At 39.8% G+C, this 25,859-nt stretch overlaps 1 protein-coding gene and 1 long non-coding RNA gene across 4 annotated transcripts in view; one reads left to right on the top strand and one right to left on the bottom strand.

Moving 5' to 3' along the window:
• oprm1 (opioid receptor, mu 1) overlaps nt 1–25,859 on the bottom strand; it is a 55,334-nt gene that overhangs the window by 5,417 nt on the left and 24,058 nt on the right. The window contains exons 2-5 of one of the 3 annotated variants that reach the window (XM_004551449.5): nt 6,830–7,182; nt 3,583–3,758; nt 2,573–2,751; nt 2,178–2,361 (exon numbers count right to left, since the gene is read on the bottom strand). In XM_004551449.5, the coding sequence (XP_004551506.1) occupies nt 2,178–2,361; nt 2,573–2,751; nt 3,583–3,758; nt 6,830–7,182 (892 nt within the window). Of the gene's footprint in view, nt 1–773; nt 2,362–2,572; nt 2,752–3,582; nt 3,759–6,829; nt 7,183–25,859 lie in introns of those variants that run through there. The other 2 variants (XM_004551450.5, XM_076891542.1) reach the window with 2 other exon arrangements.
• Nucleotides 692–2,698, top strand: LOC105940911 (uncharacterized). Its single transcript, XR_001167563.4, has 3 exons — nt 692–805; nt 2,252–2,333; nt 2,569–2,698. It is a non-coding gene; the product is annotated as an uncharacterized LOC105940911 (long non-coding RNA).

Here is a 25,859-nt window from a genome sequence, read left to right as displayed (position 1 = left end):
AGAGAAAGAAAGGATGTTTATCTTATTACACACTTTGTGAACCCATGGCCATGAGTTCACTAGAAATTCTTGGATAACTTTGAGGTTTGGCGATAAATTCATTATTGCTTTGTTGCTGAGAGTTTGATACTGCTTTTATCTTTGTAAAGCAAACATGACTGTTTCATTTAATGGTAGGTCCGGACATAGACACAAATTAAATGTAAACAAGAAGCACTGCAGTGAAGTGCAAGAAGTGCAGTCAGAGCTCAGCTCGCTAAATATTATGGAGACAAATTTACTTTTGTGGAAATGTTGTACATGCTTTCAAAAAGTGCATTGTACTTTGTTGTTATTAATGTGTTTAATAAAGAACCAAAAAAAAAGAATTATAAGAATTATAACAAATACATTTGAACCGAAAATGGCATATTTTTGAGTAAGGACTTGATCCTAATAGGTCCATCTGATAGGAGGATAAACTGAGATAGAAAGTGTACCCTACCATTGCAATTTCGAGACCCTTCAGTAGTCATATTAGTAGCAGTTATACACGTCAGAGTGGGAGCATAGAGGGCTGGGCTGGGACTGGGTTTAAAAGCCCACCAGTGAGAGGAGCATAATAAGAAACAGGTGAACGCAATCAGACGTTAATGAAGATAGTGAGAGAACAATGGGGGGAAATAAAAGCACCAAACGCCACATGAGAACATATTCTTCAAAATGTCTCACACGAAATGAACAGAAAACACTGAGAGGGGGAACGCAAAAGTCACAGGAATAAAGGAAGGGAAGACCTAAAACAAGGAGCTGCAACAGAAACCAGGTATTTTCAAATGTCATTTCCTCTAACTACATAATGCTGTGTTCAATCTGAGACAACACTGTGCTGTTGAAATTCGCCCTGTTATGCAGTCGACATAGTTCACGGTATGAAATGATGCTACAGCCTTAGCTTAAGTTAGCCTAATGCTACAAGCAGGAATAGACATTTTTAACTTGGTTCTGTTCAAAATTAAGACTTGAGCCTCCCCTCATTTTTTACGGAAAAGAGAACTGGGTGAAGCAAATTTGTTGAAAAAAGGTTTAACATACGTGGAAACACAGTATTTAAGGCAAAACAGTGTGTTTAGGAAAAGAAAATGAAGCTATCACCGGTTAGATGCTTTGTGGTTTTACAAAATCTGACAGTACTTTTCTACATTCATAAAACCATCAGTTTGACAAAATCCCCCACTGGGTGAAATAAGCCTCAAACCATGGCAGAGCCTTCACCATGTTTATGCTTTGATTTTTCACACTGCAGCCAGTGAGAAATGACTCTTTCCCTCTCTTAAGAAAGCCTTCTCTATTGCCACCCTTGTATAGAGACCTTTACTGATGAGGCTACAGTGAAGGGGCGGACGCATCTCTCAGGTCCTGTGTCACGTCTTTGCTAGATTTTTTTTTTTTTTTTTTTTTTTTTTTTTTTGTTTCCGAAGAACATGACTTTCACATGTTGTTCATCTCCTTTTGTCCAGTTTCCTCAATTTTTTTAAGGACACACCATACATGCAATAGCATTTTGAGAATCACCTTCTTGGTGAAAAACCAGAGCCATTTTCTGACTATCAAACTGTGTCATCTTCCTTTTGAAACTCGCTATTATTATACTATTTAAAAAGTTGTCTATGACTTGTTTTCATGGCACTAGTTTGTCCTTTGAGTTAGGTGTCTTTCTAATGCTCAAGTGGTTCATAGGTCAGTGTTAACAAGCTTACCAAAAAAAAAACCCACCAACACTAACAAATAAACCACCTTGGAAATTGTCAGGCATAAGAGCTGGACTGAAAAGCAGCACATCCAGAGAAAATCTAAGAAAGACCTTAAAAACAAACAGGAGAACTGTTGTTAATAAAAATGTCAAGAAAGTCTGGCTCCTGGAAGCAAGATATGAAAAAATGAAGGCAGGCTCAAGACTTCTGCACAGTACTGCATGTCAGTTTAGATTGCACATACTTTTTGGGGGGAACAGTGACTTTCATTATCTCTGCTTCTGGCAACAAAAATTATGCAAGCCAAGCTTACCAGCTGTGCCACCAACTGTACAGATATTTGAAAGCTGTTGATGTTCTCCTCTAACATTGAAACACAGAGTGAAAGACTTCCACTAAATGCTCCTACCTAACTAACATTCAAGTAATACAGACACTGGTGACCTGTTGATTGGACCTTTCTCCTGTGTTTGCGCTGATGTGTTCACGCTGTGGGATCTTGCGGCTACTGGCTCCAGTCCTGGATGAATTCTGTATCTCCAACACTGAAGGACTTGGGGTGCAGAACTCACGGAAACAACGCTTGAAGTTCTCATCCAGGTAGCCATAAAGGATGGGGTTCAGACTACTGCAGGAGACAAAAAACAGGATCAAAGCTTATAACAAGCACAAAAATCAGCCTAAAGCTAAATTCAACTTTACTATATAATGTGGTTTCCTGATAACATTCTCCTATTATCCCGTCCTGCACCATTTTCCTTTTAAATGAATAATTCTAAAAACAATTATCCAGAATTTTGACAAAAAACAAACTGTGCATATTTTTCTCTGCTAGGCACCTGTTTGTGTAGCCGAGAGCGATGCAGAAATGCCAGGTGATAGTCTGGAAAGTGGAGTTGGGGATGGTGATCAGAGCTGAGATGATGACAAAGATGTGGATAGGAGTCCAGCAGACAATGAAGACGGCAACCACTACGAGGACCATGCGGGTGATTCGACGCAGATTCCTGTCTTTCTCCTGTGTGTGAAAAAGTTAGGCAGATTAGTGATGGGTATAAGACTGGTGAAAAGATGAAAAAGAAAAAAACTGGAGATGGCAGGGAAAGATAAATAATAACGAAAGAATGACAGAGCAGAGAGGCTAGTGTGTGAAAAGGATGGAGATTGGAGAATGTAATCCTGAAAGGGAGGATGAGAGAGTAAGAGGAGAGAATTAAGAGCTATAGGCAGTAACAAATCCTGTGTACAAGAATGTTTACTCTTCCTTTTATTTCTGCTTTAGGATGTTTTCATTATGCAACAACTCAAATACGTAGTGAAAGGTTACTGTCGTGCATTCCAGTGTGGTGTTACCTCACCATTTATCTCCCCCCTTTGAATAAAAAAAGACAACTAGCTTTGAGGCATTTTGGTCATTAGACTCTTGTGTTGAAAAAATTGTGATTTGCCTTTGTATGTTTATGTTTTTCATTAAATCGTTATTCATTCAGAGAAAGCTGATGCTTTTTAAAGCATGGCAGCAGAATTTTCATTCTACCCATATTCATGCTAGTGAGCACTAAGAGGTTAATTAAAACTAAGCCGCAACCTCAGGCTTAAGTTGATTTTCCCTAATTACTTGGACTTGAGAGTGATGAGAGCACCATATTTGCAAGCATGCTCTGGGCAGGTTGCTATTGTGCCTCATTATTCTGAAAAATAAAATCAATTAGGTTTATACCCAAGGTTTAATAATTTTAGAAAATGCACAATTTGCATCTAATTAAATCCCCTTGACAAAATGCAAAAAAAGAGAAAGAAATTATATATGCAATTTTGGGGCTTTTGAAAGAAAATGCATTTTTCCAACCTGGGAGCCCGACAGCATTCGCACGCTCTTTAGCCGCAGGATCATGAGGCCATAGCAGACAGTGATGATGAGGACGGGCATGATGAAGGCAAAGATGAACACACAGATCTTGAGCAGGGTGTCCCAGTACCAGGCGGGGTGGGGGAAATTCAGCTTGCAGTCCACTATGCCTGTGTCTGTGCAGGTTGAGAAGACACAGGATAGAGTCATCATAAACATTCATCATATGCATGTGTATGTATTTAACAAACTCTATTTTTGCTTACTGCCTATTTTTATTTTTTTTTTTTAAATCATCATTGAAAACTATTTTAAAAATTACTGATTAGAAAATGAACTGTGGAAATTACTTTCATAAGAGTCCAAATTTTCCATTCTTCACTTTATGAGAAGGGGTTGATTATAATCACTTTCAGTTGTAATATTTTATTATTGGACTCTAATGGTTAGATTGCAGTTCAAAATAATACCTATTATACTAAATAAACCCAGGCTGGGTCTTGGTGCAGCTCCACAGTTAATCAGCTGCCTAAAATATGGTATTTTACAACCCCCACCCCCCTCACATTAAGGTAGCTTTCTTCTAATTGGCTTTCTCTTGTAAACAGAAACGTTGAACAGAAGGTGTGCTCGCAGACAGAGCAGCATGCTCGAAACGACCATATAAAGAATCTCCACTTTCACTGACATCATACAGAGCCAAGAGCAGCCTGAGCTTTTGGGCTTGTAGGGCTTACGTATATAACCTGACCTCAGTATTTGAAACTTTGGGTATGTATACTATGAGCTCTATAGTCTCAGCATACACAAACATAAGATAGGATATAAACAGATCTATTTTAACTGCCTCTTTAAAATATGAAAATGCAGAAAAATAATTTTTCAGAGGGCAGTGTGACATCTTCAAATCGTGTTTTTTTTTTTTTTTTTTTTTTTTTTTTTTCTAAAATTAATTATGGAAAGCAAACACAACCAAAGAAGAAGCACTATCCCACATTAGAGAATCCTGTGGCTCATTTAGTGCTATATGTATGTGTGTGTGTGTACACAAAGACAGCAATGTCTTCCTGAAGCTGCTTGAGAAAAACCTTTTCACTGAAAACTGTTATGTCAAAGTAAAGCAATCACATCTTAAAGAACCTTGCCCCCACAGCTTTGCAGTAAATCTCCTTTTACTCTCTCTTCTTAAACAGATTGAAAGAATGCTTGAGTTTCATTTTTATTCAGTTACCGTCTTTACCACTGCATTTGCTCCTGGATATGCTTCCTTTTTTCCTTGCAAGCAGCTTTTTGGCTGTGAAGACAGCTGTATTTGACAGCAGCCAGAACGAGTTATTTGTGCAGTTACACAATAAATATTGTGATTTCTCTTCATTTACATGTGCTGGAGTGTGTAACTGCTTTTTCAATCAAAAATGAAGAGACTGAACTGAATGAGTTCATTATTGTTTTGTAGTTTTTGTGCCATTGTTAAAATGCTGTTTGTAAAAAGAAAAATTGCATAGGGTGTGTGTACATTTTCCCACACAACATTATTTAATATTTAATTCCAAATTTGGGTAACTCCTAACAATTTGACTAGTTTACTAAATGTATGATGAATTTTGTGGTGTAAAATACAGCGAAAGGGAAAAAAAAATGGCCACATATACTTGCAAGGGTTCATTTTGACTCCCCATTGAAAAACTATAGCTTTGGCTGGTAGCTTACTTACGAGGGATGACCACAGCGTTTTGGCTTTGGAAGATTTTTATGCTGGGTGCCTTTCCTGACACAACACTCAAGGGGTTTGTGTCTCCTCTCAGGATCAAGCCAGGGATAGTTTATTAGGGAAATGTGTAAACCACTACAATACACTTATGGAAATTAATGAGGTAGCATACTTGACAATAACAGTACACTTGATTGCCTCGCGACACATGTTGTTTACACACTTTTTGATGTGAGGACTTCCGTATCATGAGCCAGAGTGAGCTAACAGGCAAACATGGGGGGCTGGAGTTAGATAAGCGGTGAATAATTATTAGACAGAAGAATGGGGTAGGGGTAGAGTATTGAGCAAAGGTAGAGTGAGACAAAGTAGATGTGTGCAGAAGTGGACAAGTTGATAGCTGTGCAGATCAGTGAAGGAACCTTAATTGAACTGAGCAAAGAATCCAGATTGTGGCAAACTGAGCTGAGCAAGTAACTAGAGAGAGCAAGGGAGCAGCGAATGTAAATTGGACAGGTTTCAGCAGAGCTGAGGAAGTGAAGGGCTGCAGATAGGATGGAGTTTGAAGGGATGAAGGCTGGCTGCAGGTGGAGTAGAAGTGGGTGGTGTGACAAACTTCCACTCTTCTACTTTTAGAATATGAAATTTGCTGCAAAGTGTTCCTTATTTTGTTGTCACTGTGGCCAACTGTGTGGTGAATTTTGGAATTTAGACAAAGGCTGGATCAGTACGCGCTGGCCAGCAATCTGTTCTTTATTTTGGCACACCCAACATCACTTTATTGTCGAAAATTCATTTTTAAATTTGTAATTTAATGTTCTTCTTCTAAAATAAGTGTTTGTTTGTTTTTGTTGTTGTTGTTGTTTTTTTTGTTGTTGTTTGTTTGTTTGTTTTATTGGTGGATTCTAGAGTTTTTTTCCCCTTTTGCCAGTTCCAAACATGGATAAATGGGAGGTTTGTACCATCAACTTTGCTAAATCAAATATGCAGATTCATCTGCTGTGGCAACCGCCTGGGAAATAAGGGAGCAGCTGAAAGTAAAGCTAATGCAATAATCTAAGTAATTTGTAAAACTGAATCTCTACCGTTTATTTTGCCACATCTTATTTATAAACATGGATGAAAACAGACAACTTCTTCAAGAAATTGAATGACCTTCGCTATTTGCACGAGGGATCACAAAAACAGTTTTAGGGTCAAGGATGCTTTTAGCGGAGCTTTTTCATTTAACTTTAAAGTTGTCCAAAGCAGCACATCATCATACCTAAGGGGCAGAACAGGCTGATTGCAAATGAATCCAAAAATGACATAATTGTCTGCAGAGAGAACTAGCTGTTTCACTAGATGCTATCATTTCTTGGGCTAATGTTTTACTCACTGTCTATGCAGCAAAACTTTAATCATGAAGATTATTGTGATGAGGTCAGGCTGCTAAAACAATATGTAGTGTATTTACTTCCATTACAATTTCCCCATTCATGCTAAAATTGAAGTGCTGCAAATCAGGATCAGCATTAGTGGTACATGTGTTCATACTTAAAGTGACAGTAGTGGAGGCCATGAACATGACAGGCAACCCAATTGCAGAGGAAAGAATCCAGTTGCAGACATTGACAATCTTGGCATTGCGTGGCGTCCTGAAGTCCAGTGCTTTGACGGGGTGGCACACAGCGACGTAGCGGTCGATGCTCATGGTGGTGAGTGTGAAGATAGAGGTGAACATGTTGTAGTAGTCGATGGACATCACCATCTTGCACAAGACGTCCCCAAAAGGCCAGGTCCCCATTAGGTAGTTAACACTCTGGAACGGTAGTGTGCTCGTCACCAAGGCGTCAGCCAGAGCAAGGTTGAAGATGTAGATGTTGGTGGCTGTCTTCATTTTGGTGTATCTGCACAGAAGACACATACTGGATATGTAAAAGGTCACACATGTTGCATTATTATGGGTTTTTTTTTTTGTATTTATTTGATCCCTCTTTAGCTGTTCTGAGTGTCTTTATAGGTTTCTTGTCTTTTTATTTGCAGTAGAGACCATGACCAAGAAGCTCTGATCCACTACTGAGGTTTGACTCTGCAGCACAAACTGGTAACAGTCACTTCAAACAGTGGCTCTAAACCATTAGCTCGGTGACCCTTTGGGCTCAGCAGCTCTGTTCAGTAATTACAACTTGACATTTTAAACACATACTGAGAATTTTTCTCATTTTTTGAAATGAAAACAAAAACATATGTGAAATTCCCAAAACTGACAAAGGCCCTTTTTTTCAGTCTTTACTTAGAAAGAACACTACTTCAACTAGTGTAAGAATAAAGAAAGAAAGCATCAGAAGGATACACATAAATAAAATGCAAAATTTACAGATGGAATCACACAGGCGTGACCATTTGCTAAATATACCCAGCTTGCATTGTTTCCTTGTGACGCAAGAATACTGTATGATCTAGGCAAAGTATCTTGAAATGATTTCTGAATAATTCAGGCCTCTTCTGTGAGCTACTAGCCCATTTTGTGATAGAAAACTTTCAGCTCCATTTATTGAAAAGATTACAAGATATTACAGAATACAAATTAACCATAAAATGTAATCCAAAAATATTTAAAGAAATGTATAATTAAAAAATTCCAGTTTCTTACAGGCAGATAGGAAAAATCGTTTCTTGTATGTTCCATATTATATTCATAGAGTGTAGAAATAATGATAACAGAGGGCCGTTAATAAGGACTCGGTAGAAAGGTCAAGTGAACAATATTGACTAAAAAGACATTGCTGAAATAAACCTTTCCCGTAGGCAGCAGTAGCTTTTCACTGATCTGAATGAAGAGTGATCAAAGCATTTCAAGGATGGTCCTTGTAATAGTATTTCAGAAAAATGTCCCTTCAGCCAGTATAGTGGAAAATGGAGCAGAGAGGGGTAGTTCAAAGAGAATGGAAAATGGTGGAGTGTTTATAGAAAACAGAAGAAAGCGTGGATCCATTTCCACAGAATGAAGAGGCCTGAAAACAAGTGACTGAAATGGCTCCACTGTTTACAGCTCTTGTCAGCAAAGACATATTCTGTGTTTATCGCTTCCTATCGTTGCGATGAGCCGAGGTTAAGGCTGGATCCCATCAAAAAGATCTAAAATCACATATCTAAACTCAGCACGCAAGACCCAAATGAATTATTAAAAACCCTGTTATATTAGTCATCCATGGTAAAATTATAACGAAATTATATAAAATTCATGGGTGAAAATACTGTGAAAAATTCAGCTCCAACCTGCAACTTCAGACCATGTTTAAGGCTTTAAAGAGTGAAGCCTGGCATATTTAATCACGCTGCTTTAGTCTCTCATAATGTTAAACGTTAGAGGGTTCCCTGGTGATGTCGCTATGCCTGCGAGGTATTACAGAGTTCAATAGAGTGGTATTAGACAGTAAAGAGGTAATTGACTCAAATAATGACGCTATAATGAAGCTGTCTAGGAGTTAGATTTTCCCTGTGAAATACACTTTAGTTCTTGTCACTCCTCAATTTTACTATTCCAGCTTATTATTATTATCTTAATTTAGATAACAGATGATTCAGATGACGCCTAATGGTGGTTTAATCTATTTTTAATTGTTCATTATTATTCTTATTAGATAAACCAGCAGCATTACCGTAAAGGCTAGACACAGGGGGAAACAGCTTACCCGTTCATGTAATCTGTTTAACAAGAGAATAAAACTAGAGCTCAACTGATATTGGTGCTGTTTAAAAGAATAGTCTTGTTTTATTGTTACAACAAGATTGAGAATCTGCCCGACTCTTCTTATATCAGCTGGTGGTTTTTGCGCCCAGGGAAGCTGCATAGTTTCCTCTGGCGGACAAACTATGGAGCATAATGTTGGCTGAAGCTATACGTTGCTTCTCCCGCTAATATTGGCCAATATACCAGTCCCCTTGATGTATTGGTCAGGCTTTAAAGGTTACCTTGTTTAACCTAAATTATACCAAAACAAGTAAAAATGACAACAATAGTTATGAGTTAGATATGAGGCTTGTGTTTCTTAGGCTCAACAGATGCATTAGATGCACTGCCAGCTGTATCAGCCAGACATGAAGGAGAGATCAATCTTTCATGCCTAATTCTCTTGCCATAAAGGGAGCAAGCACATCTCTAAAAAATGTCTTAATATCCAAAGCACAAGAGGAATTGTGCTGTTCCGACACTATTCCATGTAAAGACTACTTAGACACATCCCTGCTGGGAGGTTATTAAATTAATAAATGAATACACAAAGTGACAATGATACATTGCACCCACCGGTCTTAGCTGTATTAAATCTCAACTGTCACATTAAGCCAAGGTAATTTGCATCGTTTTTGTTCTAGCACTGTCCTCAGTAATCCCAAATCCTCTTAACAACCAGAGATGACAGTTAGTTCATTAAATTCTGATTAACTGTAACTCAGACAGCTTAGTGTGTTTGTTATTTCAGACTTTATTTGCACTGGGACCGACGAGACACCTTGTGATGCAGTAAAAGCTGTCATAGTAGCTCGATAGAGCTCGAGGTAATGTCAGCATCCTTTTATTGAATTGGAGACTCCTCCAGCTAATAGCATTCTCTTCCTGAGCAACCTGACCGTTTGCCACAGTCACTTTGAAATTGACCAAAAATAGCCTCCACAAATCCTCACACATTTGAATTTTTACGTCCACTACTGGCAGAGCTACAGAGCACTTGGCTGCTCTGGAGTTTTACAGGCTAACCAAGTCTGATAGGACTCCATACCTTGATGGCTCCTATCACTGCTGGCTTCCACCATCTGGTTCAGTGATTACAGCCACAACAGGCGTCAACCACCGTGCAGACACAGCTCTTTACAGCTGGTCTGCAGATCTGATGATCAATTATCGATCTGTGCGCTAGGGCATTGGTCCCCAACCCCCGGACCACGGACCGGTCAATGAGTCATTTGGTACCAGGCCGCGAGAGTTGAGGCTCGGGTGTGAAATTTACGGTTTCCAGTGTTTTTATCATTATGTTTTATTGTTTTTATAGTTAACTTGGTTTCCCTGGGTCTTTTCCTGTGTGTTATGAATACATTTTCTCTTTTCTTGGTACCGGTAGGCCTACTGGTTTTATTTTGTTGTATTTATCTGCGACACCTTAAAGGCTGGTCTGTGAAAATATTGTCAAACATTTACCAGTCCGTGGCACAAAAAAAGGGACCACTATGCTAGGGTATCTCGTTGCTGCGCACCTATGAACATCTTTATGCTTGAACATGGTGTTTAGTATGGACAAACTGAGGTGACAGAAACCCACTGGGGTTCTGATCAGGCAGGGATTTCCTCCCAGTTGTACCCCTCTGGATCTCAGAGTAATTGCCCGTGTAAGTCAGAGTAAAACAATGGAGTCGTCACATGGGACACCCTCCATCACCCAGTCACTCCAAGAAGTTGGCACCGAAACAAACACCTTTTGTCCACCGGGGAAAACCCCAATATACAGCATTGAACTGTTGGGGATACCATGATACTCCCTCCAGCCTGTCACCTATCATCAAGGACAATTCTAGATTATAACAGAGTCTAGGGCCTCTCCAATAGACTGTGGGTGGTTAGAAAACATGGGTCCAGGCCTATGTTACCTCTTCAGGCTGCATCCAACAGGGTCACATGGGTGAAAGCCTCACCACTAAATGCTTTCTAAATTAAGCTCCCTCCCAAGGCCTGGCTCCAGGATGAGGGCTGGGTAACAGTATCCCCAGGAGGGTAGAGTGGTCCTCTGTTCATTTATTCTTCTTATGAGTTACCTGAATCATTCGTCATCTGGCCCCTCAACTAGGACCAGTTTGTCTATCAGTTTGAGAGATCCTAATAGGGGTAAAAGCCCCTGACAACAAAGCTCTGGGATCCATAGGATACACAAACCCCTCCACCATGATAAGATGCTCATTATGGAGGGCACAAATTAGATTGCAGAATATGTTTTCGTGAGTGAAATTGTGTTTACAGTTTGTAAAAAGGTTAAATGAAATCTGTAAATTATGTCTGTCAATAAAACTGCTTAAGGTTTTGCCATGTGTGATTGATTCAGTAAACTGGCACTGACATATATCACAGACTGAAAACTCAGTAAAGCTGAAGTATGTGGTCCCTTCTCACAGCAACAAAATAACAGATCTATAGTTTCTTCAGTGTCCAAAAAAAGCAGACAATTGATCTTATTTTAGTCAAACCTACATTTTTAGGTTTTTTAGTAGGTAGAGTGGTCACCCCATGATTGGAAGGTCGGGGGTTCGAATCCACTGAACAGCTACCCTGAGGTACCCCTGAGCAAGGTACTGTCCCTACTCACTGCTCCCCGGGCGCCTGCTTAGTGGCTGCCCACTGCTTCACTGAGTGAATGGGTCAAATGCAGAGAAAAACAAGTAATTTCCCCACGGGGATCAATAAAGTATACATTATTATTATTATTAATCCACCTGACCACAGTTCTTGTATAAGAAAGGGACAAAAATGATAGAGTACTCTACATCTTTTGAAGGGTCAAGACTTACCCATAACTTATTGGTAAGACAAGAATGTAACAGTAAAGTGTAATCTGTGTCCAGGCCGGCAACAGCTACCCAGTGGTCCAATAACAACACTAAATCTTTCCAAGCACCTGCAAAGGCAGTAAATTATTAACACAAAGCTAGAAGCAAAAGACCTGTGCAGCCAGAGTGCATGCTGATACACCCAAGGAGCCAGAGCTTGATGTTCAACAGGTAACAAACACAGAGATGAACGGGCTTGTGAGTTACATATCAATAAAAATGTTCTAGGTTTCTAGAGCAGACTTCAGCCTGTAAACTGCTCCTTTTTCTCTGGTTTTTGTCAACTTGTCAGATTTATTGTAATATTAAAATACTAAAAGAAAGCATGTATATTCTTATGACAAGGTTAGGGATTCACATTGACATGGGCAGATATAACTTAATGTTTGCATCTCAGACCATGCTCTTATAAGGGGTTGGAAGCAATATGTTATGCATCACTTTTGTTTGAAATTCCAAGACTTTTTTTTTTTTATTGTACTATCACTTAAGTTTGCGAAAAATCTCTGGTCGACTTTAGCTTTGTGCTTTAATTTTTCCTGCCCTAGGCATAGCATAATGTGGTCGCTGTAAGATCCTTCCATGGCAGTAGTGCCCTGAAGTTATTTAGTATAAATCATACTGTCCATGATAAAACAAGAGGGAGCCAGAGAGAGACATCTGGGAGTTTATTACATCCCATTTCAGCCATGAAGAAAAGGTAATGTGTAGCTGGAGAGCACCAAATCATATTTAGACTTGTTCACATACAGCAATGACTGATTTACCCTACTTTAAGCTACTGCACACACAAGCAAAAGCAAAGGTACCACAAACAAAATTATTGTGATTATGTGTATTGAGCTTGTTACCTTTTGAAATGGTTGCTTCAAAGAAAAGAACCAGGGCTGCAACTACACGCAATCAGTCAATCTTCAAGTGACTTTGGTGCATCGAGACGGTGACAAAAGGGGAATGAGCCAGAGTCATTCTATCATTCTTATCAGTTCTGCATCAACTTGCAATTAAATGAGGTGATTACATATATTTGTTTGTGGTGATACAGTGATTCATTTGGTAAATTAGTGAAAATCACAAATCTGTTGCTACAGTGGGGCAAAAAAGTATTTAGTCAGCCACCGATTGTGCAAGTTCCCCCACCTAAAATGATGACAGAGGTCAGTAATTTGCACCAGAGGTACACTTCAACTGTGAGAGACAGAATGTGAAAAAAAAAAATCCATGAAACCACATGGTAGGATTTGTAAAGAATTTATTCGTAAATCAGGGTGGAAAATAAGTATTTGGTCAATAACAAAAATACAACTCAATACTTTGTAACATAACCTTTGTTGGCAATAACAGAGGTCAAACGTTTACTATAGGTCTTTACCAGGTTTGCACACACAGTAGCTGGTATTTTGGCCCATTCCTCCATGCAGATCTTCTCGAGAGCAGTGATGTTTTGGGGCTGTCGCCGAGCAAAACGGACTTTCAACTCCCGCCACAGATTTTCTATGGGGTTGAGGTCTGGAGACTGGCTAGGCCACTCCAGGACTTTCAAATGCTTCTTACGGAGCCACTCCTTTGTTGCCCGGGCGGTGTGTTTTGGATCATTGTCATGTTGGAAGACCCAGCCTCGTTTCATCTTCAAAGTTCTCACTGATGGAAGGAGGTTTTGGCTCAAAATCTCACGATACATGGCCCCATTCATTCTGTCCTTAACACGGATCAGTCGTCCTGTCCCCTTGGCAGAAAAACAGCCCCATAGCATGATGTTTCCACCCCCATGCTTCACAGTAGGTATGGTGTTCTTGGGATGCAACTCAGTATTCTTCTTCCTCCAAACACGACGAGTTGAGTTTATACCAAAAAGTTCTACTTTGGTTTCATCTGACCACATGACATTCTCCCAATCCTCTGCTGTATCATCCATGTGCTCTCTGGCAAACTTCAGACGGGCCTGGACATGCACTGGCTTCAGCAGCGGAACACGTCTGGCACTGCGGGATTTGATTCCCTGCCGTTGTAGTGTGTTACTGACGGTGACCTTTGTTACTTTGGTCCCAGCTCTCTGCAGGTCATTCACCAGATTCACTCTTCCCAGTCTGGTACAGGTCTACAATACTTTTCCTGGTGTCCTTCGAAAGCTCTTTGGTCTTGGCCATGGCGGAGTTTGGAGTCTGACTGTTTGAGGCTGTGGACAGGTGTCTTTTATACAGATGATGAGTTCAAACAGGTGCCATTCATACAGGTAACGAGTGGGGGACAGAAAAGCTTCTTACAGAAGACGTTACAGGTCTGTGAGAGCCAGAGATTTTCCTTGTTTGAGGTGACCAAATACTTATTTTCCACCCTAATTTACGAATAAATTCTTTACAAATCCTACCATGTGAATTCATGGATTTTTTTTTCACATTCTGTCTCTCACAGTTGAAGTGTACCTCTGGTGCAAATTACTGACCTCTGTCATCATTTTAGGTGGGGGAATTTGCTCAATCGGTGGCTGACTAAATACTTTTTTGCCCCACTGTATCTGCAAATCTGCACGAGCATAAATAAAAATTCACATTAACGACTTACATTCAGAGTCTGACTAAAATTTTATAGATCTGAAGCAGATCAGCCCATTACTCAACCCCAATGGACAATAACAATTGTGTGGATTTTACTTCAATCCTCCCAAATTTTCATCCCGTTCTCACTCCCGAGCTGTAATATAATAATGATTTATCAACTCCCGCGGTGTTGCTGAGGAACGCAAAAGGTGACCTTCCACGTTCTTATGCTACGCACCGGGTTATGGATGAAATCCAGTAGAATGATGCTCCCGCGGTAATACAGCCATGTATTCCAGCCCTAACCCTAACCTTATCCCTAACCCTAACCAGCAATTTAATGATGTTAGATAGTGTTTTCCAAAGTGATTTAAGTAAAACAAACGTACATGTGTAGATTCATTCCAAACGGTTCCTTATGTTTCCTCATTTTTCCGATCTCGTGATCTAGGGACATGTTGGGTGCCTGGAAGCGTAATATATTGACGATTTGTCACCTAGCCTAAAATGTTATGCTTTGGGAATGAGAACGTTTCACAGAACGTGTTCCAAGTTTTCTAATCTTTACCACTATCCTATCAAACTGTCAAGCTTCTCACCTTGAATGAGTGTAGGTCAAATTTGTTTTACCAAATACACAAATAAACATTCAGCTAAATGCTGCTTACATTACCTTGTGTAAAAATGAAAACACGCTGCACTTAGTCAAACGTAATCTTGAATACTGTTAGTCACGCTTACATTATAGTGGTTGTGTATCAGAAGAAAATGAATTAATCTGCTGTTTCTGTCAGTTTTGCAACCCTTTTTATTAAATTGTCTCATTGCCCCGCAGTAGACTTGCAACCTGTCACAGGTGCGCCCAGCCGTTTGCCCTATGACAGCTAGGATAATGGCTCATGTCTCATTAGCAAGGTTATATTATCAAGTGGCATTACACTTCATTAAATACATATTTATTTGCAGTTGCAAGTTTATCAGTATTTACAGGCTGGGGGAGGTGTGATACTGAAAATACCAGCAGGTATAATCAAAAATGAAAACCCTTTAGGCTTTGTGCAATGCTTGAATGACTTTTGTGTAATAATATATGGCAACACAGAGCTACAAATTGGGTATCTACGGAGAAAATTACACACTGTTACTTTCTAAAGTTTAGAATTCATTTTCATGCCAGCAGCAATTTTTTGATAAATATATTTCATAAAGAGGATGCAGATCTCCCACAGAGTTCTCATTTTGGAAGTAAAATTTGACAACTCGCATAAACAGAAGATTAGAACATCATCTTGTTGTATGCCAGTAAACAGACTGCAGATAATGGAATAAATAATCAGTCCGTTATTGACAGAAAGTGACATTAGAGTCACAGAGAGACAAGGCAGAAGTAATCATCGGAAAAGTAAAAACCTTTATTATGCTTCTGGTGTGAATAAACAGCACTCAAAAATAATAATAAAAAAAACCTAACAGAAACTGCTTCATCTAACTGTAAAAAAAACATTTAAATGGAATTCTCCTGGACCACTAAACCCACGGACATCAGATAGAAAGATAGATGTACAGTAATGGGTCTTAAATCCATCCACAGCAGTTCTATCTGTGAAAAATGTATAATTCATAGCCTTCCATCAAGTCAATAGCTGTGGTTCCCTCCTACGGGGAAGAGACTCTGTCATTCTTGTTTCACATCCATCTTCACCTCTCCTTAAATGAGAAAAATAGATTGTGTAATGATAGCAGATTATCCCTGAAACAATTTTGACATAAATTACATTCTACAAACTCATCACACCTAATATAGTCAAAGCAAAGGAACAAGCTGTCCTTGAGGATTCATTATGTAAACATTCAGATCGTTTGACAAATATGTAGATGTCTTACTGTGCCATTCGTTTGAATAGTTTTCCAGAAAGGCTTCTTAAACAGGTGGCAGCTGAGGATTGGTTGGTTTAATATACACTAATTCAGCAAGTCATTTTAATATGCCAACATTTGAAAAAAATTTATTATGATAAAGCCCTCTTTTTTATTCATACGCTCTGTGACAGCCTAATATAACATAAATTATGTTGGTTGACAGATTAATAAAAAATAAAATTAGACTAACTTCAAGCTTGGCTTCCTAATTAGTCCCATTTGTTGTTGCAATGTAGGGCAATTATTTATTGTTTGTTTTGGGCTTTTGTGATACGGTAAAGTTAATCTGGTTATACATTTAGACATTCAAGTTTCATGGCACAACATTGAATGGATTAGAGGAAATTGGTGGTAGAGTATACATCAGGAATAATAGCACTGCCTATCCCTTCACCATGGCACCTGTTAGTGGATGGTATATATTGTATATAAATTTTGTCATCAAAGTTGATGTGTCGTACCCAGGAAAAATAAATGTAAGGATTTGAGTGAATTTTACATGGGCTAAATTATGATTGGCATATGACTGGGTCATAGCATCTTCAAACTCTTTTTGGGGTTAGCAACAGTGATGAACAGGATCATGAGTAGACAAGCCAAGGCTGGCCCATGTGGTCTAACAAGGACGAGATACAGTAGCTCTAATTGCTGAAAACTTATTGATTGATTGATTGATTGTTAATTTATTTCAAACATGTAAACAATATACAGGTACATTTAGAAAAGAAAATAAGAGAGAAAAAAAATACTATACAAAAGTCAATACATTTCAATATTGCTACCGTTCTGATTCATTTACATGTTGAAAGGGAGTGGGAAGAAGTAAACTGTCACAGGCTGGGTCTCCGACCCAGCACTCTGAGTTTTCTTTGTATTTGTCTCATTTTGTTATGTGATCAGTTTTGTGTTATTTCCTATTTTCCTTTAGTTTAGGCAGTTATTGTTCTTGGTTTTCTATGTTTTGGGGTTTTGTAATTATTCATCACGTATTAGGTCTGTTAAGTTGTGTTGTCATGTTTTAGTATTTCCTGTTTTATTCTGGCAATGTCATGTGTTCTTTGTTTATTGTATTTAGCTTTCCTCTCCTGGTCCTGTCATTAGGTTTATGTCTGTCAGCTGTTTTCCCCCATGTGTCGCCACTTCCCCTGATCACCTCATGTCTGTATTTAAGCCTTTTGTTTTCTCCATGCCATTGTCGGTTCGTCTGTTTACATCACCGCAGTCATGGTTATAGTTTTCGTCTGTTTAATCTCACCTCAGTCATAGTTATAGTTTTTTGGTCTTAGTACCTTTAGTGTTTTGGTTTCTTAGTGTCTTGCCAGTTTAGTGTTTTTTGTTTCTTAGTGTTTTTGCCAGCTTAGTGTTTTGTTTCTTAGTGTTTTGCCTGTTTGTTTTGGTCTCTTGGTTTATTTCCTGCCGGCATCGCAATAAAGCTTCACCTTCTGTTAAAACCTTACTACTCCTCATCGTCATCTGCTTTTGGGTCCTGTTTCCACACACACACCGGCGCACCCCGCCGTGACATAAACACTTGTTTAGTTCTCATAGAAAGAATTCAGAACATACAGTCCTTTGTAGTTTGGCGTATGGAGCCCGGTGTGAAGGTCAGCTGAAAGCACCAGCGCATGAGCATCAGACCTGGATCACGGTGGTCTGATGAATCATGTTTTCTTTTACATCATGTGGATGGCAGAGTGTGTGTGTCGCTTACCTGGGAAACACCTGGCACCAGGATGCGCTATGTGACACGTACCAACTACCTAAGCATTGCTGCAGACCTTTCAATCAAACGGTATTCCCTGATGTCTGTGGACTCTTTCTGCAGGATAATGCGCCTTCCCACAAAGCAGAATGAGTTCAGAAATGGTTTAAGGAGATCATCAATGCTCGAGATATATGGGATATGCTCGAGAAGTCTAATCCATGGAGCCCCATATATATATATATAGCATATATATGCTATATCGATACAATATGCATGACTGTGGGATCATTTTTCCTTACCAAAAAGAAAAAAAAATCATCATAAACAAACCTGCTTTAAATCACATCATGAGTCATAATTATTATTAGTAATAATAAAAACCATGCACTGAGAGCACACTCACCGCAAAAAGTAGCCACTGTAATAAAAGTGAGAACGTACGTGTCTTTGATGGCATATAGTGTACAAAGCAGGAGCGACATTGTTTCTATACAGATTGACGAACTCTCCACACACACTCCGAGACAGCTGCGGTAACCAAGTGTGAATCCAGAACATCTACAACACATTTCAATGTGTTTTTGTAATTTTCTACTGTGATTATGTGATTATTGATAGCTGATGATTGACATCTTTTTAGTTCTAAAGTGTCTGGTTAGACCCATACATTACAACCCCCCAAAAAAGGCACAGGGAGAACAGCAGACTCCACACCCTCCACGCCCCAGCTGGCCAGGAAGCTCAAACCCTGATCTTTCTTGCAGGGAGGAAAGAATACTGACCCCTGCACCACTGTGGATAAAATGGGCCTGAAAACTAACGGCATATGCACAAATACAAAAACTCTCCATTGTTGCGAGTAATTTTTTGCATGTGCTGCCTGCGTGATTACACTGAAGCAGTCTAACCCCAGGTGTTCAATAACAAAGGATGAAAATTGGACCATTATTTCAGGCTACCAATAATCTACAAGCCTTCTTTTCCCTCTGGTTCAACAGAAAACTAAACACTGAAACTGTAACAGACGTGAACACATATGAGCTGAACAGGCAGGAGAGAAAAAACATTCTGCCCTCACAGCATGTCCCTATGAAAGTAAACGGCATGGAGCCATTAAAATGTCCCTGAATGTTAATTAGTCAATAACTGTGCATTTTCACATGTGAGGGTCGCTCTTCACCATGGCAACAACTGTGACCAGGGATAAGACATTATTATATCAGGCACGATTAAATTTAACGTACCATGCTGTAACATTCATTTGCTTTAATGTTTCTGTGTGGGTTGAAAAATAGACTGAAAAGAGAAACAATTTACTTGCCAAAAATGGCATTATCTAGAAACTAGAAAACTAATGCAGCATGTATATTGTTCTTCTCATTGCCATTAGCTGAAGATATGTAATGGGTTCGGCACCAGAACATTATCACTCTTGTATAATTCACAGGAAGTAGGAATGATTGAAAATAATTCACTTTAGCTTCATTCATTTAATACCGCAGTAACAACAGAAAAACAGACACTGAAAAAAGCTGTGGAGATTACCTTGTTAAGATACAAAAATACCCCATAAAACAATAATAATCATTCAATATTATCATAAAATTTCTGTTTTGAAAATATAAGAAGGGTTCATTCCAAGAACAAGGTAGCCAAACAAAAGCAAAAGAACATCATGTGTGCTTTGCAGTGCCTCAGATATTTATATACAAGAAACAAAACATCCATTCCACAAATGCATGGGACAAGGAGAGCTACCTCAACAGAACAAGACTCAGCTGTACACTTGCTTTAAAGGAGAAATGACAGTCTTTTGAGGATGCCAGGGTTCACATTTTGGAGGAGAGACGGCTTGAGAAAACAGTAAAGGAGGGCATCTACATCCGCTGTGAATGACCCTTGTTTAACAGAGGTTATGACTTACAGCTATCAGATTCCCTTCCCAAGCATCTCAACCTCAACTCACACCTTTCTTCAAGAGATCGTAATAGCTCACATGATAGCGGGGAGAGAGATTTCACACCTTGGACCAGATGTAAAATCTCCAAGGGGACAACCAGAACTGGGGGTTAAATACTCTGGACTTTCCGACAGTTGTTTTGAAACTGAACAAACCTCTTGGAAGAGAGACACAACATGCACATGAACCTAAAGGAGTCCAGTTGCCTTCTTTTCAAGACAAGCACTCAAGACTACCATGACCTGGATGACTAACAGGCTATATTGACAAAAAGTAAACATTTCCTCAATGTTTTGGTTGCCTGTTATCTTTGATGTGTAAAATGGATAATCTTGGAAAGATAACAGATATTAGGAGACTAATAGCTAAGCAGATATTAAATAATTTGGGCACAACTGTAAGCTTTGATTTGGCTGTAGTGAATCAACCGTATTGTCATCGTATTTCAGTAAACGTCAAAGTAAAAAGGCACACACTCAACCGTTTGGAACAGATTCCGATTACTTTTTATGGCTTTTGTTACACAGCAACCTAAACATAATCCATCATTAGCCGACGAAGCTCGAATGCATGTTTGCAGCCCTGTGTAAGATTCATTAGCTGCTCATGGCTACAGATAAACCATTAAGTCCTGGTTGCTGAAACAGAGGCTGCTCATGTGAACAGACATCTGGATGCCTCTGGCTCTGACCAGTAACACAGTCCATGCACAGTGTGAGGAACATGATGGATATGGGTGCACAGGGTGTGACTCTGTGCATGTCTGACTTACAGGCATGTGTTAATGTGGTGAGCAGTAATAGGATGTTGAGACTGGAAGTTAGAAGAAATTGATGGGTTTTTTTTCTATTTAGTATATACCAGGACTGTTACAATATCAGGTTTTCACTATAAGTTACACAACTACTACAGCCACAAGGACTCGCATTAATGACACTGTGATGTCCACCGAATGTATGAAATTTACCTTTGGTTACTGTGTTTTGTTTATTTGTTGTTGCATTCTTTTAAAAAGAAAAAGAAAAAAGAAATGGTTTTGCTATTTTTATAGTGGACGTGATTGCTCTGATTGACAGGTGTCCTACACATAGACCTGAAGCTGAAGTCTGCATGGCCTCCCCTTCGCTAACGGGGTGGCTGTGGCTCAGGTAGTAGAGCTACTATCAGCTACTGATTGGAAGATTGATGATTCGATCCTTGGCTTCCCCAGTCTGCATGCAAAATATCCTTGGGCAAGATACTAACCACACGTAGCTCTTCGATGTATTCATTGGGGTGTGAATGTTGGTTCAAGTATAGAAAGAAGTGCTTGTATGAGTGGGTGTGAATGAGGTATGTTGTATACAGTGCTTTGAGTACTCCGGAAGAGTAGAAAAGTGCTATATAAGAATCAGTCCATTTACCATTTACTAACTGGATTCACTAAACTGGAGCTCCTGATCACGTCTGTTTTTTGGATGCATTCGGGGCAATTTAATGGATGTATCTGACATGTAATGGCTTACTCTGTAGTAAAGCCCATACGAGAGGTTTCTGCTTCAGCTTTGGTGACTTAAATTCTTGTGTTTCATGAGTCCCTTCGCATGTAGATTACATAGTACAGTTTGTGGATGCAACATGCTAACAAAGCTTGCTAGCATTAAGGGGTAACTTAGCATTCCAATGTCTCATTCATATGAGGTAACTCCTGACTTAAACCAACATTGAGGATTCAAAATATCCAAAATTAATGGGTGACATTACAGTATGTGCATGAATCTTTTATACTAAAAAGCTACTTTGAGCTTCTCCCTTTGGACATTTCACTCTGCATATTTGATTTGGCAGCTTTTTACGTTTGATGTCCTTCTTGACACAACCCCAAAGGGATTTGTGTTTCCTTCCAGGGCGGAACCAGGGAGCTCTTACTTGTTAAGCAGCTGTATAAACCACTACATCAGGGAACTATCAAATCCATCTTTCACACTAAGGGAACCAAAGTGTACCAATAACATACCCCACTTCCCCAACATCATTACACCACCAAGACCACTGATGTTGCAGCACAAATTGAGACTCATCCAAAAATGCAGCATTTTTCCAGCCTTATATTGTCCAACTGGTGACTGTGTCTGTGAAGGCTCTCAGTCATCCAGATCATCGTAGTCTAAGGAGCTTGGAAAGAAAAGCGTCTGGACTTCTTTAAGTTGCTTGAAGACGTTTCACCTCTCATCCGAGAAGCTTCTTTCACTCCCATCACCCTCTGGAACACAAACTTGGAGTGATTAGGACCCTACACCACCGGGCAGAACATGTTCCCTCTAAGCCTGAAGGGAAAAAGAAGGAACACACACATGTAAAGGAAGCACTTAAAACATGCGGTTATCCTAATTGGGCGTATATAACGTCAGCAAAGATGCACAGAAAAGAAGATCAGACACCAGCGAGGGAGGATAAGAAAGACAGACGCAACAACATTGTCATCCCCTATGTAGCCGGTGTATCAGAGAAACTCAGGAGGGTTTTCTCCAAGCATGACATCCCGGATCATTTCAGACCCAGCAACACACTCAGACAGAAACTGGTTCACCCGAAAGACAAAACGCCAAAACACAAACTTAACAATGTGGTGTATGCGGTACAGTGCAGCGAGGAATGCTCAGACCTCTACACTGGAGAGACCAAACAGCCACTTCACAAGCGCATGGCACAACATAGAAGAGCCACCTCCACAGGACAAGACTCAGCAGTCCATCTGCATCTTAAGGATAAAGGACACTCTTTCGAGGATGCCAATGTTCACATTTTGGACAGAGAGGACAGATGGTTTGAAAGAGGAGTGAAAGAAGCCATCTATGTCCACTGTGAGTGACCATCTTTGAACAGGCGGTGGTTTATGACACCAACTCTCTGCCATTTATAATCCAGTTTGGAGATCCCTTCCCAGACGCCTTAACGCCCACTCACATCCTGGGCCATCTGACCTCAAGAAATCACATGATAGGGTGGGGCCAGGTTTCACAATGAGCTCACCCGAAACTCTGGCTGATTGTGACCTACACCCACTTTCACACCTTGGCTCATGTGATTAGGTAGAGGATCATCAGGGGTCCTTTGTCCCTCTTTGGGGGGAAACTCCCACTGGGTTTAAATCCGGGACTCTCCACCATTTGACCCTTAGAACTGAAGAAGCTTCTCGGATGAGAGGTGAAACGTCTTCAAGCAACTCAAAGAAGTCCAGACGCTTTTCTTTCCAAGCTCCTTAGACTTTGGTGACTGTGTTTAAATTGTAGCCTCAGTTTCCTGATCTTAACTTATAGGACTAGCATCCAGTATGGTCTTCTGCTACTGTGGCACATCTCCTTCAAGATTCAGAAATGCACATATGCATACCTTGGTTGTAACAAGTGGTTGTTTGAGTTACTGTTGCCTTTCTATCAGCTTCAAGCAGTCTGGCCATTCTCCTATGACCTCTGGCTATTGAGTTACTGCTGTATGATTTACTGATCAGACATTTATGTGAACAAAGAGTTGAAAAAGTACCTAATGTAGCAGCGAGTGAGTGCATATGCAGAGTGAAACTGCATCCAGTAGGTATGCTTAATATAGTTGCCAGCTGCCTGCACGAGAGGGAATTTTCCCTGAAGCTTTTTACTGAAAGCTGCAGGGAACTTGCATTAGTTGCTCTGATATATGCCATGTTGACTCTTTGTTTCTATAGCAGGGGCAGAGAATGCAGTGACGGCTGGATATAATGGCCTAATAACAACATTAATGGGAAATAAATTGGAATTATCCTTTAAATTACTCACAGCACTTCATCACAGCATTTATCAATTACACGTCAGCTCAAATAAGCTTCTGAAATAGCTCAAGTAATTACATTAGCACACTGGTTAGTACTGTTCTTCCCCTCTTTAATACAATACAAACATTTAAAATGTGCCTGTTTGACATAATGGGCAGAGTTTTTGCCATATAAATTCTCCAGAGCTAACATTTCTTCAGGGATCAAGCGTTTAAGTGTTCTTTTTAATTTGGCTTGCAGGAGAATCATGCAAGTTTTATTTAATGTGACTATAAAAAGAAACCAGTGTCATGTAAGGTGTATCATTAAAGATGAAGTTAGTTATGATCTATGAAACACCTGATGTAGTAACCTTGATGAAAAATGTATTAAAACTGCTGAATCCACAGCTTGCACAGAGTTTCACTATGCAATAATTCATCTTCAGAGTCACAAAGCCCAAGGAAGTGTTAAAGATCACCTCAGCGAATTTCTTATTTCCGGTTTGGCGGGTCGTGTGATGGCTGTGTAGGATAGTTGCTCCCGACATTTTTTCTACCCCAATTTACCTAACTCGAAACATAAAAAGTTTGGATTTATCTTTGTGGGGTACTATACCAAGGAATAGAAATGCCCAGAAAATCCAAGAAAAAGGATGTAGGAGAACGTACTGAAGCGGAAGAAGATGCTTCGTCGCAAGCTAGCAGCAATATGGAAGAAGACCAGCAACCCGATGCTAACGCCACAGCGAAGGACCACCCAGCTACGATGGACATGATATTAAAAGAATTACGTGCTTTTAGAAAAGACACAAATGATCAGTTTAATGCTATAAGGGAGAAGGTCGTCGGCATTGGTATAAGACTCGACGAAGCAGAGGGACGCATAGACGTAATGGAGACTCGAATCCAGGCCTCGGAGGAGCTGCTAATTGAAATGGCAAATTTTCCGTTGCGATGCGAATCTAAGCTACTGGAATTAGAGGGACGGTCACGTCGCAAGAATCTTAGAATATATGGCGTGAGGGAAGGGGAAGAGGACAAATTTCCATCCGTTGTCAATTTTGTAGAGGTTCTATTTGAAAAGACAATGAGTCTCTCCCGCCCCACGGTGTTGGGAATTGAAAGAGCACATCGAGCCGGTGGCAAAAAACCCCCGGAAGGAGCCTTCCACGCTCAATTGTAGTTAAACTCGCAAGTTATCGTAACAAAGAAGACATTATTAAGAAGGCCTGGCAGGCTAAGGGCTTCAACTTTATGGATTCTAGGATATATGTGGACAATGACTATGCCCCGGAGATACAAAGAAGAAGAAAGGAATATGCGACAGCGAAGAAGGTGCTTAAAGAGAACAATATTCGCTTCCAGGCGCCTTTCCCGGCCAAGCTAAGGGTGTTCTACAGAGAGGGAACTGTGACATACAACACGGCGCACGAAGCGACTACCGATATGGTGAAGAGGGGATTATCGGTAGAAGTTGTGAAAGACAGAGACTCATTCTTGGATCAAATAAAACAGCACACTTGGCAAACAAGTACGAAGAAGAAAGGTGGAAACTCGACTCCAAAGCTGGGTTTCAAGGAACGCCTTCAGATATTTAGGCACCAAGATGACAGTGGATAAACAGCAAGTGTGTGACGGAGCACTATACTAGAGGTAAACTCAAGAATATTGAGACCTAAGATGAACTGAGAATATGAATTTTATTTCGATTTACTTGTTTTGTTATATAATTAGTTAATCTTATAAAGAGGGCATATAAAATTACATTAAAGTCGGGTCATTTATTTGCACAATAAGTTGGACCCTACAGACCACTGGGCTTTCGGCCTGTGTGCCGGAGAGGGCACTCTTCCACAAGTGGACAGAAGAGTTTTTCCCTCACCAAATATAGCTAATATAGCGATTATGTTTTTGGAAGTCAACATGATTATATGTTTTCGTTGTATAATGTTTTTTTTTTTTTTGGTTTTTTTTTTTCTTCCTTTCTTTTTTCTCTTTTTTTTTCTGGTTTGGGGGAGTACCTTTCGATCTTTGGCTATGTACAGAGATTGGAATTATATAAGGTCGTACATCAATGCCCTGTAAGGTAACTAAAATAGT

The sequence above is a fragment of the Maylandia zebra genome, linkage group LG13 (genome assembly GCF_041146795.1).
Source record: "Maylandia zebra isolate NMK-2024a linkage group LG13, Mzebra_GT3a, whole genome shotgun sequence".
Classification (NCBI taxonomy): domain Eukaryota; kingdom Metazoa; phylum Chordata; class Actinopteri; order Cichliformes; family Cichlidae; genus Maylandia; species Maylandia zebra.
The sequence above is the reverse complement of the archived record's forward strand: the minus strand, read 5'-3'. Positions and strand labels throughout refer to the sequence as shown.